The following is a 14,259-nucleotide window of genomic DNA, read 5'->3' on the forward strand; positions in this document are numbered from 1 at the left end:
ATACTCATAAACCCCATCCTAGCATGAACTAAACGGGAACCTAGTTTGGTTACGCGTAGCTGGGTCCCTTTTGTGCCAAGCTGACGGCAAGGAGTAAACTGAAGAGCACTCACCTAGAGTACCCGTGTAACTGCTGCCAATAGGAAAGCATGACCTGGAAATAGCACAATCTGCACCTCTGCCCCATATGGTTTAGCAGATTCTTTATGCCCTACATCACTCTCATTCAACTATATATCTAGCAAGAATTATTTGATTTCGGATGAGTTGGTAAGGATTCGGTTGCAATCGTTGTCAATTTTGAAGCACTTGAACAGCCTTGTTGTCATCATTACATCACAATGCCACCCGAACAAAATGTCGCCATGAATGGATCCTCAATGTAAAATTTGGACACAAACTATTGTTAATACGGTTGAGCATCAACCGGTGTGAAGAGAAAAAAATTGCACACTGGTTTCATACTGCACATCCTTGCACTACAAATCATGCGCAAAGGCTAATTAAGGCTGGTCAAGATTAGTGTTACTTGGAAGACTGCAAAACAAAAGTAGGATGTTCCAGATTGTGCATTTGATTTCTGATAGGCAGCACGAGGATTTAAAATAGTAGTGAAGGTTCATATTTCCCTTTTTACCGAAGCTTGTTCCCAGTACAAGAACTCAGACACCAACACAGCTCGAGCCCCGCGGCCACGCCTAGCTACTTCGTGAGCTGCCATATGCATGTTTGGCTGACTGAGCCCTGAAGAACGGCAAAACAGAGCTCTGCTCCTAGATTAGAACCCATAACCTGCAAGCAAATATCAACACAAAGTTAGCAAGATACTGTGGCTTGCGAGGAAAGCGGCATTATCATGGTTGTCGGTGTGGAGGTGTGTGCCAGCGATATCTTGGTACGCATGCCGAATGAATTGGTTCGCTGGGAGTGACAAAATTAAAACAAATAAACACACCTTGTGTGATATCAATTAGTAGATGGCTTGCATGTGCATCTACTCTTGGAGACAAGCTTCAGCAGTTTATCAGCAAAATCAAGCCTTTCAGCTTGGCATTTCTGCTCCATTTCGTCCATGTGGGCACACATGCGAGCATTGCATTCCCTCAACAGTGTGCATACCGCCTCAGCGTCCTGATGAACACAAATTCCCAAGTGTCACGACAGTTGATAAAATAAGATGCAGATCGACAAGTGCTGGTAAGCAAACAACAGAGACAATGGGAGGTGGGAGTGGGCTGATCTTACCATCTCTGGATATAGTCTGCGCAAATGTTCTGTGAATTCTTCTGCAGAGCTTGGGTACTGCTCTGGATCTGGAGTTTGCTCTTCATGACTGGAAACAAATGGGTGCTGCTCGTTGTGGGCACCGGCTCTTGCGATGTGTCCAGCATTGCTGACAGTGTACCCAACATCGTCGCGGCGTAGACCCTGCTGGGGTAATTGTGATGTCAGTAATACTAATACTCGGAGTGTTTTTGAGCATCTTTTGGAGCAATCATGTCATGGTTATAGTAACAAGAATATATATGCATGGGGGTATTATATATGTTAGTATCAGATTAATTTCTCACACGGGCTAAGAAGAAAGACTTGTCCCCGGTGACACCTGTGGTCAGGATGCCAATCATCTTCCTCAGCGTGGCACAGTCAAACAGGGAAATTCTTGGAGAAGCATGCTGCCGAAGGGTGACCGCGCCTAGGTCCATGTTATCCAGGACAAAAATCTGTTATCCATGAAGGAAAAAACATAAATGAAATGCTTAGTGGGCATTACATTACAGTAAGAAAACAATTTCAATGAGTTGTAAAAAACAGAGGCCAGCTACGTACCTGAAGGAAGAGATGGCATCCTGAAAGGTGAATTGGGGAGTACCCTCTTTCCATGTCGGCCTTGAGCTTCTATGAGGTGTCCCAGGACATATTCGCACCAGTTGAACTCGGCGATGCTTGAAATGTTGCACAGTGCTTGCCAGTAGTCGATGCTGGTGTAATCATACTTGGAGGAAGGGCACAACACATGTCCTACGGCGAAAACCACATAGGCGATCTTGAAGCAGTCGATTTCGACCTGCGTCGACGATGCCTCAGTCAGCTCCTTCAGGAGAATGGCCTCCACCGCCTTGAGGCTATGCGTGCCCTTGCCACCGATCTCGGCCGCCGCCCGCCTGAACTCCTTGCAGGCCTCCGACAGGCGAACCGGCTTTGATGATAAGGTCCTGGCCCCACATGGCAGACCAAAGACGTTTCTGACGTCCTGAGGGGAGAACTTGATGGAGGTCTCGTCGTCGATCCGGATGGACCGGTCGTCGACGTTGACCCTCTCCATCAGGAAGGCGCTGAACTTGAGGTTCAGTTTGGGCAGCGGCTTGAGCCGGAGCATGCCGCCGAGCCCGGTCTCCGTTGCCAGCCTGGTCTTGAAGCCGTCGAATCGGGCCACGGTGGCGCAGAACTTCTGCACGGATATCCTGGACGTGACCGCGGGAGGGGACGGGGCGCCATTGCCGGCTGGTAAGAGCTCAAGCTCGAGCCCTTGGGCACGGAGGACGGGCGGCGTGGTGGCGCAGGATGGATCTTCTCGGGCGTCGGGCGAGACTATTAGATCCTCGAGCCAAAAATCGGCCGAATCCATCCCACTACGTTGGATTAGAATGAAAGTGGCATTATAATGCAATCGAACTAGGGTTTTGGGCGCAGCGGCCGGCGGGCGGACAGCCCAAATGCAGAGCAGATTTGTGAAGCCTGATGGACGCGGCGAACGTACCTTGCTTGATAACCAGGGGCGCGGCGTGACCGGTGGATTGCTTCGCCGTCGTCCCTCGCCTCGATCGATTACGGCCGGCGGTGTGCTTGTGCCTGTGTTGCTTCTGCGCGGGGGGCGATGGGCTGGTCAAATGCGGCGGCGGAGTGTAAACCGGAGAAGAGTCAGAGGTGGCTGGGGAAATAGGCAGCAGTAATAATTGCTCAAGTGACCGAACGGCTGGATCTCCACTATTAAACAATCAAATAAGAATTTTCTTAAGTGCATCTTGTAATTAGTCCCACAACAACTTACAGACTAATCAGCACCACACAATTAAACCCATAATTTTTAATCTAACAGTCCTTATTGATCTACTACTTCTATCATGTGCACTTAGTAATTTTTCATGACTGACGATACTCCATCAGGAGGAGTAGAGAAGTACTCGAACAACTGTCCCTACAATCACGGATCGGGAGAGTCGCCTACCACGGCTGACGCTGCCGCATCCAACCTCCACCGTGGCCGATTGCCTCCACGTGAATTCCCTTGCGAGGTTGTACTGTGTTAAAAAAAACTATAAAAGTATACCAGAAGTGAGAAACAGGTCAAACAAAATAGAAATTACTCCAAGATCTCTCGAACTTATGGTTATCAGGCTTCGAACAAAATCAAATACCTCTATCTCCACAACATGCTTGCATATAGTCCATGGACCTCCTTCCTAGATGTAGATGCCATCTCTACCATGCTTTATCTCTAGATTGGCAACAAACATGTTCTCACCCACTGAGCTAAAAACAAGCCCATTGGAGTGTCCTTGTGTTGACATGCATCACTCTTCGTTACAAAACTTTTCGAATCATCACACAGCTCGGAACCCTCCCCTTTCATGTCATCCACACCAATTTTGGCTCCCCCTCTCGATCAGATTCATTATTTCTACCTTCTCTACCCTCTCTTTCTTCTTTCCTGGATTATAGGAACTCGTCATCTTCGCCTCTCTCTCCAAACCCTAAACCTTCTCTCCATTCAGCGCTCCAAGGGTGGGAAAGATCTCTAGACCCAAACACCCCCCTGATTCACCACGCAAGTGGCAAACCGGACACGACTGAAGGATCAGATCAACAATGGAATACATGGGTGAGAAAACCCCCCAATGCATCATGGGAGATTACAAATCGCTCCATGCACTGTCTCTGCCACTTGAAACCCTAACAATGATTCCAGGCCAACTCCACCAATATATGTTTTCCAATGTCAAAGTTGTAAATAGTAGGGGATGACAAATAGTGGCAGAAGCATTAATGCGCTAAATTGTCCTATAGCACACTAAATGGCACTAAGCAACTTAGTGTGAACCCCCTCCAAACGCTAGAGTGCTATTTAAAACTTTGCTCAATATTCAACAATGCAGGTAAAAGAATTCTAGCCTTATCACTTAACTCAATGTGGAATTATTCATATTATTGATGTATGTGAAGGGGAATTGTTGATGTGGAATTTCACTCGAGGAAGTAATACTCCATGTGCTAAGGATGACTGTGCTGGAGTGCAATACAAGAATTTCTTATGGTCGACTCTATTGAAATGTTATATCTATGCAATGTTTTTTTCAGGACATCACCCGGGCGGAAGAGTTGGGTTTGTTGTGCAGGCTGTTGACCCACATGATTAAATTGGAAAAAATAATCTTATACGTACAATCTTATTATGGTATATGACTCACACATATGTGCTAGACTTGAAAACTGGCATGCTTGTGTGTGGTTAGTGACATTGCTCAAGAGTCATATGAATTTTTTCAAAAACTGATGGAAATAGTAAAACACCTAAAAATAGAGTTTATAAATAGGTTCATGCACACTAGCCTCATTATGCACTGTGAGTGGTATAACGGAAAAAATAGAGAAACTAAACGATGGCATATATATTTTCCAACAATCATAACTTCATTTCTCATTGTGTGCTGTTGCATGTGCAAATCGTACACCATGAGGACGAAAATCATTAGAACGATTCATTTTTCCTGTGTCAAATGAAGTAACATAAAAAGAGAAATGGTCGAAGAAAAAAGCAATCATATAGTGAGAGACAGAAGCAAAAAATCGAAGAAATTACTTCCTTCGTTCTTGTCATCAAAATGAATCAAAAGGAATGTATCTAGACATATTTTAGTTCTAAATACATTTCTTTTTATTAATTTTGATGACAAGTATTTTTGAACGGAGGGAGTATTTGCCGTCTTCAAAACAGCCCTCGGGGACCAGTTTAAGAGGTGTTCTTTTTATACGTTCGGCTACTGGGCTCGAAATCATAAATTAGCACCCAACGTGGGCTTTTGTGTCCAACCCAGTTCTGGGCCCTTGACGACGACTTCTTCTCTGTTACACGGCCTGCTCTTCATTTCACCAGATCCCGCATCGCGTCAGTGACTAGGGCGAGATGAGCAGCCGCCGCCACCTCTCGCCGCCGGCGGCGCCGCTGGATGACGAAAACCTACTCCCCGAGATCCTCCTCCGGCTCCCGCCGCAGCCCTCCTCCCTCCCCCGCGCCTCCCTCGTCTGCAAGCGCTGGCGCAGCCTCGCCTCCGACCCCGGCTTCCTCCGCCGCTTCCGGATCCACCACCGCCGCAGCCCTCCCCTCCTCGGTTGCTTCTTCCAAGAACCTCACGGTATCTCCTTCCTACCTGCTCTCGAGGCCCCCAACCGTGTCCCTCCTGGCCGCCTCTCTTTCCAGTCCACCCACAGTAACGGCCTTCGGCTACTCAACTGCCGCCATGGCCTCGTGCTCATCGCCGACAAGACTCGGCACGACCAATTCCTCGTGTGGGACACCATCACCGGCGAGCAGTACCACCTAGCCGTCCCCGCGCTGTTCGACACGGCAGTGGCGGTGCTGATAACCGGGGCGGTGCTTCGTGCTGTGGGAGACACCCATCACTTCCAGGTGGTCTGTGTAGCAACACGCAGACGCGATCCGCAACGTCGACAAGCAGCCTGCGTTTACTCGTCGGAGACGGGCGCGTGGGGAAACGTCATCTCGACACACATTCCGTCCGACCTCGACTCCCAGTCAAGGTTTAATCTCTACTTATTTGGCATCACAACGACCCCAGCGCCCGCAATGCTTCTCGGGGACTCTCTTTACTGTACTCTTACTGATGATTCATCAAGCATCCTTGAATTTGATCTTCTGAGGCAAAGTCTGGCTGTAATACGGATGCCCAAGGATGTGTATAAGTATAAAGGTCACATCACGGTTACAAGGGCAGATAGTGGTGGGCTGGGTTTCCTCATGGTGACAGACTTCACCCTGCAATTATGGAAGCGGAAGATTGATTGCGATGGTGTTGCCTCATGGGGGCTGGAAAAAACTATTGAACTGGACAAGCTGCTTTCCCTTAATCCAGAGAAGGGCAGCATTATGATACTTGGGTTTGCTGAGGAAAACAAGATGGTGTTCCTGGGGACATTTATTGGCCTCTTTGTACTCCAGCTTCAGTCATTGCAGTTCAAAAAGCTATCCGAAACCGAAACCGTATTTCACTGCCATCCATTTGAAAGTGTGTATACTGCAGGTAATAGCATGCCTTTCACAGTGTGGGTATGACAAAAACAGGCTATTTTTTGGATAATTGGTTTATGGAATGTTGTTGACATCCTTTGGTAATAAGCTAATAATTCTAAGTAGTGTCATGTCGGTTATTTATATTGCTGCTTCATGGTCTCTTCATTATGTAGCGCTATTGTTCTGTGGCGTTTTTTCTGTGGTGGCATTCTATGTAATGCTTCTGAGCTGGACAAAATATTTGATAGCGATATCTAGTACAGTAAATGTCAGCAGTTCTTATGTAGCCAGGTGGCAGGTTGTCATTGTTCTAGTGTGGCTTGTTTATTGTGATTGAAGCAGAGGGGCATTGGGTATGCCTTCTTTGTCGAAAAAAGTATCAACTTTCTTTCGAATATTCTGACACTATTATTATTACTACTAGTATTGTTACTATCATTGGACTTTAAGCCTAGCAGGCTTTCTGTCTGTCTAATTTTAGCGTATGAGGATCCATAGATAAAACAGGTAACACCAGGTTGAAAATTGTCCGTATAATAACTGAACTAAATGTCATTTTGCCTGCCTCTTCACATATGCTATGCAAGAACTTTATATGGTAGTGGTAGTGCATAGCTGAGTGCAGTTTTTTCCTCAAGATGAACTACTACATAACAGTTGGAATCTGAAGATAACGACATGAAACTTACAATGTCAAATGTATATAGCTTAATACATGCAGTTGGAAGCTTAATGCTAGTTACAGTTCTGTCATTCAATATTGTTAACCCGCTGATCTTCTAATATTTGTAAATCCACAAAAATGGAAGGGTTTCAAATTTAGGAAAGTATTGATGATTTTATCACTTGGAGGAGAGTCTTGCTGTGAGTCTCAAGTCCATTGGCACCAGTATTTAAGAAAAAACTGAGTTCACTTCATATTTTCAGCCTAGATTCATTTATTAATATAATCTTAATCTGAATTGTCATGATCACTTATGTTGATAGGATAGATTAGTATGAGCACATCTGTTGTGTTTGATATGGCGTGAAATGAACTGAAAATAATTCTAGTTAACTTCTCTTTTCTGATTAGCTAATAGTCTGAGGTTGCATGTTCTTCATTTTGATGGTATTAATGAATATATGCTGTTTTGAGGGATATTCCTTGAAGTTGACTAGAAGTATGGTTTTGTCTACCCATTTCTAATGTTGTTTCAACCCTGAGATTTTTCTTTCCTTTCTAAAATTACACCCATAGGTTTATCTGAATATCTCCTTGATGCCTTCTCATATCTACTTGTTTTCTTTTGGAATATAATTGGTTATTTGACTTATTATCCTTCCAGAAACAGATGTTGGCGGTGAACATGGTCGAGCTGAACTTTTGAACAATGCATAAGGTGACTGGCTGATCAGATACACTATCATGATATATTGGTTGATCAGGTAAGCTTATCTTCTCCATGTAAGTTGAGGTATCTGAAATGTTATTTTTGTTGTAAATGATGCTACCTCTACAATTACCAAATGTTAAGAGAGGACTCCCAAGATTCTCCATACGAGCCTTTGCTAAACTGTTGCTCACCTGGCTACCTCCTGTCATGCTTGCATGGCAGTCTGCTTTACTGGATCTCTTCTGTTTGTGTTGCTTCCTCATCCCTTCCCCAGCAGCTTTCCATCCCCTTCGTAATGTGCCTTTAGAGCATCTCCAACAGGCGCGGCAAAACGCGCGCCCACGCGGTAAAATCAGTTTTTCGCGTGCGCCGGTTGGTTCCGCGCTCTCCAGCGGTGGCGGGAAGTTACCGCGCGCGGGAAGCGTTTGCGCGTGCGCGGTAGAAAGCGGCACGCGGCGCGCTAGATTTGGCGCGCCGCTTCGCGCGCGTCTATAAAGTCCCGCGCTTCGCCACGCGCACAGAACAGCCACGCGCCCTTCTTCTCGCAATCTCGCCGCGTCGCCGCTTTCTGCGCCACCAGCGTGCCACCACCGCGCCACCATGCCGCCGCGCCGCCGGGGTGCTTCGGGCTTTCGCGGCGTCCGCGAGCGCCGCAACGGTTGGTACTCTGCCGAGATACGGGCCGGCGACGTCCGGCTCGGCCTCGGGACGTTCCGGAGCGCGCGCGAGGCGGCCCGCGCGTACGACGCTGCGGCGTGGCGCTTGGAGAGGCCCCGGTCCCAGATGAATATCCGGGACGTCTTCACGCGCGAGGGGGCGCAGCGCCTCACCCCTCCGCCGCGTCTCATCACGGACATGGACCGCGCCGACCATGCTCGGCGGCAGCACCGTCTCCTCGTCGCCGAGGAGGACGAGCGAGCCATGGCGGAGTGGCGCCGTCGCCACCCAGAGGACGTCGACGCCGAGCGTGCCTACTGGGCAGAGAGGACGGCAAGGCGCCGCTCGGAGCGGGCGGACCGGCGTCAGCGGAAGGCAGTGGCGGACGAGCAGTGCGACATCGTCTCCGCAGGTGGGAGGTCGTTCTTCACCTCGGACGATCAATGTTGGGACGACGTATGGCTCTCAACCTCGGACGACACCGACGAGGATGACGATGGTGATGGTAGCGACTTAGAGTAGTTTTCTATCTATGTATGCCGTAGTAGTTTCTATCTATCTATCTATGTATGTTGAACTATCTATCATCTATGCCGTAGTAGTTGCACCGATGTAAAATATCTATGTATCGCTTTTTTTATCTATGCAATTTTAATTAAAAAAATATTATAGAATGAGCGCGGGCGCTGCATTTTACTGCGCCTGCTGGAGCTGCGCCCGCGCGGCTTTTCAGCGCGGCTGCTGGAGCAAACGCTGCGCGCGGCACCAAACCAGGCGATGGGCGCGCGTCAAATCCGTTTTTACCGCGCGGCGCGTTGGGCGCCTGTTGGAGATGCTCTTACCCAGCTACTGGATTTGCTCTTTAGCTTGCCCTCCCTTCTTCATCCTTAGTTCTCCAGTTCCTTCTGATAATGCAAGTGCTTCTCTCCCTCTAGATTCCCAGATGACAGTTGACTTGGGAACCTTTCCCATTCCTTATTGCTGTGTTCGTGCCTCCTCATAGATGAGAATGCAATGCTAAGTAGTAGCAGAATAAATACTTCCCTTTACTATGCTTTTTCAACATTTTCTGGTCTTACTTTTACTGGTTGGTACATTGCCTTTGATTTTTATATTTTTATGTGGTCATGGATCTATCAAGTCCTCTATTTTGATTTTTTTGTTATCCCTCTACGCAAGTAATTGGTAACTAAAAAATCTCTTAGCAGTTGGTTTCAAATTCCTTTGCTTGTGCAGGCTTATAGCTATGCCATTTAACCTTGCTGCTGATTTGGGATTGTTATAATGCCTAGTGCTACATTTTAGACTGTTACAATACTCCAAGAGCATGTCCTCATTAGATCTTATACTACTATTTGTTGTTTTGCCTGCATTACTAATTTCTTATGGACAATAATGCTATTTAGCTGGTTTGCTTAAATATTTTCTCTTCATATATTAGTTTGTCTGTCCAACTGTGCTCATGTAATTGGTCATTTGGCCATTAGCCTATAATATACTTTGCCTGAGCCTGATCCAAACATATTATTGCATGGTTTATGTGCAGTCTGATTTCTTCTGTTTTAGTTACCACAGGTGTTTAAATTTTTTGTTGAACACATGATATAAAAATTACATGGCTAGATTCGTCACTGAAAGTGCTTTCAACAAAATTGCACTTCGTCATGTTTCATATCGTATTATCAAGAGTAATGGTCAAAGTTTTGCCTTTTATGCTGTGGATAGTCTTATAAAAATGGACTTGTATTTGGACCAAAGTAGTATCAACATATATGCCCATCAGCTAAAAATCAAATTTTTTCGTTTACTACTACATGAGCCCCTCGTAGTCATATGCACATGCACATCATAACATAATGTTTTAAACTATCATAAGGTAGGTTGTTCAGTGTTTGACTCCAAGGCCATTGATCATGTAGAATGGATTATGAGTCCAGGGACTAGTCAAGACTAGTCTGTTGACTAGTCTATGAGCCTCAACTCCAGGGCCGACTACACTCCAGTGTCGACTAGTCTATGAGTCGCAACTTATGTGTCGACTAGTGTCGATTAGTCACGCTTAGTCTATGAGTCTCAACCTCGTAACGACTCGTCGACTCATAAACCTTGTCATGTAGCTTCTTAGATCAAAGCAAGAAACTTGAGGATATGTTAACAATAGAAGGCATACTAGTATCCCCATTGAGGTGTGGAGAGGCCTCGGGGACGTAGTGATAGTATGGCTAACCAATCTTTTCAACCTCATTTTTTTTGGAAACAAGATGCCGGAAGAATGGAGATGGAGTATATTAGTACCAATCTTCAAGAACAAGGGGAATGTACAGAGTTGTACTAATTACCGTGGAGTTAAGCTGATGAGCCATACAATGAAGCCATGGGAGGGAGTCATTGAGCACCACTTAAGAAGAATGACAAGCGTGACCAAAAATTAGTTTGGTTTCATGCCTAGGAGGTCGACAATGGAAACCGTTTTCTTGGTACGACAACTTATGGAGAGATACAGGGTGCAAAAGAAGGACCTACATATGGTGTTGATTGACTTAGAGAACTCCCATGATAAGATACCACGAAATGTCATGTGGCGGGCCTTGGAGAAACACAAAGTCCCAGCAAAGTACATTACCCTCATCAAGGGCATGTACGATAATGTTGTGACAAGTGTTCGAACAAGTGATGGCGATACCAATGATTTCCCGATTAAAATAGGACTGCACTAGGGGTCAGCTTTGAATCCTTATATTTTTGCTTTGGTGATGGATGAGGTCACAAGGGATATACAAGAAGATATCCCATGGTGTATGCTCTTTGCGGATGATGTGCTGCTAGCCGATGATAGTTGGACGAGGGTTAATAGGAAGTTAGAGCTATGGAGACAAATCTTGGAATCAAAAGGCTGTAGACTTGGTAGAACTAAAACCGAGTACACGAGGTGCGGTTTCAGTACTGCTAGGCACGAGAAGGAGGTTAGCCTTGATGGGCAGGTGGTGCCTCAGAAGGACACCTTTCGATATTTGGGGTCAATGCTACAGAAGGATGGGGATATTGATGAAGATGTGAACCATCGAATCAAGGCCCGATGGATGAAGTGGCACCAAGCTTCTGGCATTCTTTGTGACAAGAGAGTGCCACAAAAGTTAAAAGGCAAGTTCTATAGGACGACGGCTCGACCCGCAATGTTGTATGGCACTGAGTGTTGGTCAACTAAAAGGCGACATGTTCGACAGTTAAGTGTGGCGGAGATGCGCATGCTGAGATGAATGTGTTGCCACACGAGGAATGACCGAGTCTGGAATGATGATATACGATATAGAGTTGGGGTAGCACCAAATGAAGAGAAGCTTGTCCAACATCGTCTGAGATTGTTTGGACATATTCAGCCCAGGCCTCCAGAAGCTCCAGTGCATAGCGGACGGCTAAAGCGTGCTGATATTGTGGAGAGGTCGGGGTAGATCGAACTTGACATGGGAGGGGTCTGTAAAGAGTGGTCTGAAGGACTGGAGTATCACCAGAGAACTAGTCATGGATAGGGGTGCGTGGAAGCTTGCTATCCATGTGCCAGAACCATGAGTTGGTCGCGATATCTTATGCCTCTAATTTATCAGTACAAATTTATTTATTTATTTTCAACAAACCACTGTCTTCTTATTGATGTTCGTAATTTCTATTGTTGGTTTCGTCCAATAATGCTGAGAAGATTCAGCTTTGAGCACTTGGCACTAGTTCCATAGTGATATTTAAGGAATGCTAACTGCCTGAGTCATACCGAAGTTGTGAGATGACAAGGATGGGATGCCTCAGGCGAAAGCCTAGTGCCAACCTTGTCGGCAACGATGATGGCGACGCCTTCGGGCACCGCTTCCCTTCATGGAGGCATCATTTGAGAGCTACCGTTGCCCGCTCTTTCCTGTGCTCTGGGCGAAAGCCTCAGATCCTTCTCTTGTGCGGTGGAATGATCTGTGGCGGCAACCGGTGCCTTGGTATGGTTGACCTATCCCTTGGTCATCCTGGTGCTGATGGTTGATGGTGAGGTCTCAGGTGTTTAGTGCCCTTTGAAGGCGCCTGAGGTTTTGTTGCATTGCATAGTGCTCTGGTTCCCTCTATTTGTGATGGCGGTTCCGCTCTTCGCGATCTGCCCAGTGGTGATGGGTGCTAAATTCTTGGTTTTGGCTGCTTGTCATAGCTCGTTTCTGGTTGTTCTTCTGTTGTTCCCTGTCACTTGTGTATGTTAGGTGCTACCTGTTGTAGCTGCTGTGTTGTATCTCAATCTTGTTTTATCAAAATGAAAATCTTTTAGGCTGACTTTTTCCCACTGTAGCAAACAAAGAATAGTTACAGGTTGGTCTCGGTGTTTGGCTGATATGGCGTTGGTTGTTCTGCAGGTACCTGGAGTTACTGTTTTGATGGCTGAGATGCAGAACGGCTTCTTTGCTTTAAGTTCTATGCACCATGTACTGGTCAGCGCTGTAGTGGAGTAGGAATTAATTTGAACATTTTGTTCCCTCATGACTATTATGTAATTTGAACATTGTGTTAATTCATGCATGTCATGTATTTTCTGTAAAAGTTAAGTCAACTGGCACGAAGACGTAGTGACTTGCTTAGATTAATTAGACCCCATGATGTCCCATCTGTGTATGCTGAATTTTTATCTCTGTTTCTCACGGTGTCAGTAATGAATGTTCAGTTATTCTGTTTTCTTTCTTCAGACATATGGAACTATTTTAGAGTCATTGTGATCCAGACAGGAATAGGTAAATGAAGGGAAAAATATGGATTAGCTTCTGCACATTGATAACCGCTTGTATTTTTGAGATTCTGGGATAAAAATTGCTGTGCTCGTCCCAGGTGACCCTTGTTAGTGGAGAAATTTTGGCGGACAATCCTGTGAACATCCTTTTGTTTCTTATATGCTCGCATGACTATACATTACACACGAATCACTTTTGCATTACACACCACGATCTGATCATGCACACGGATCAAGATGAAATCACATTGATAGCTTGTTATGAAATTGTTGTTTGTGAACTTTCAGCTCTGATTTGATTTGAACTTTAAATGCTTACTATATACTATAGATATAGCTTCCCATTTGACTTGGTAGTAAGGACAGGTCAAGTCTGAAGCTTTCAGAGATTCATAGTTAACTTTCAGCTCTGATTCAGATTGAGAGCTGAGGATACATATTCTATACCACATCAATTGATTGTTTACATGGAAGTGATTATGGCTGCAAACGAGTCGAGTTCGAGCGAGTTGACCTAAGCTCAGCTCAACTCATATTAAAATTCGAGCGGACCCAAAATGTGCGAAGCTCAAGGTCAAGTTGTAGAAAGTGGCTCATGCTCAACTAGTAACGATCTCGAGTTGATCTCGGCCTAGTTTCCAGCTAAATAAGACGATTTTTCGAATTATTTTATGGCAAATTTTAAAGTAAGATAGGTCACAACAGAAAATATCAGTATAAAATTAGACTTATTCTTTGTTAACTTATGACTAGTATTTAATAACAAGAGATCGTGGATAGAAGACAACAAAGGTGGCCAAAATAACAATATATTGAACACAAGGTTGGCCACATGTCATATTGAGGCTAAATTTTCTCCACGCTTAATTTCAATATTTGCTAGTAGGTAAAATGAAGAAATAATATCATACATAACATATATGGCAATGGATGATCCTAAATTCTTCATAATAGACATGAAGATTATTTAATATACTTGTATGATATCAATCTATCGAGCTAGAATCGAGCGAGCTAATGTAGGCTCAAGATCAACTCGTTTCTCCATCGAGCTACACAAAATGCTCATACTCAGCTCATTTCTTTTCGAGTCGATCTCTAGTTGAGCTAAAATACGAGTCGATCTCGACCGGCTCATGAGCCTTGAGTTTTTTTTTTGCAGCTCTAGA

At 45.4% G+C, this 14,259-nt stretch overlaps 1 protein-coding gene across 2 annotated transcripts; it reads left to right on the forward strand.

Annotated features, from left to right (window-relative positions):
* Nucleotides 1-5,128: 5,128 nt before the first annotated feature.
* Nucleotides 5,129-13,034, forward strand: LOC123135835 (uncharacterized). Of its 2 annotated transcripts, none has more exons than XM_044555061.1 (3): nt 5,129-6,320; nt 7,639-7,738; nt 12,723-13,034. In XM_044555061.1, exons 1-2 carry the CDS (start codon nt 5,186-5,188, stop codon nt 7,689-7,691), a joined length of 1,188 nt encoding a protein of 395 aa, XP_044410996.1. In that variant the 5' UTR covers nt 5,129-5,185; the 3' UTR covers nt 7,692-7,738; nt 12,723-13,034. The 2 variants fall into 2 exon arrangements, with proteins under 2 accessions (XP_044410996.1, XP_044410997.1); XM_044555062.1 differs by having other exon boundaries at nt 5,130-6,320; nt 7,645-7,738.
* The last annotated feature ends 1,225 nt before the right edge of the window (nt 13,035-14,259 follow it).

Source organism: Triticum aestivum, chromosome 6B, assembly GCF_018294505.1.
Source record: "Triticum aestivum cultivar Chinese Spring chromosome 6B, IWGSC CS RefSeq v2.1, whole genome shotgun sequence".
NCBI classification, from domain to species: Eukaryota; Viridiplantae; Streptophyta; class Magnoliopsida; order Poales; family Poaceae; genus Triticum; species Triticum aestivum.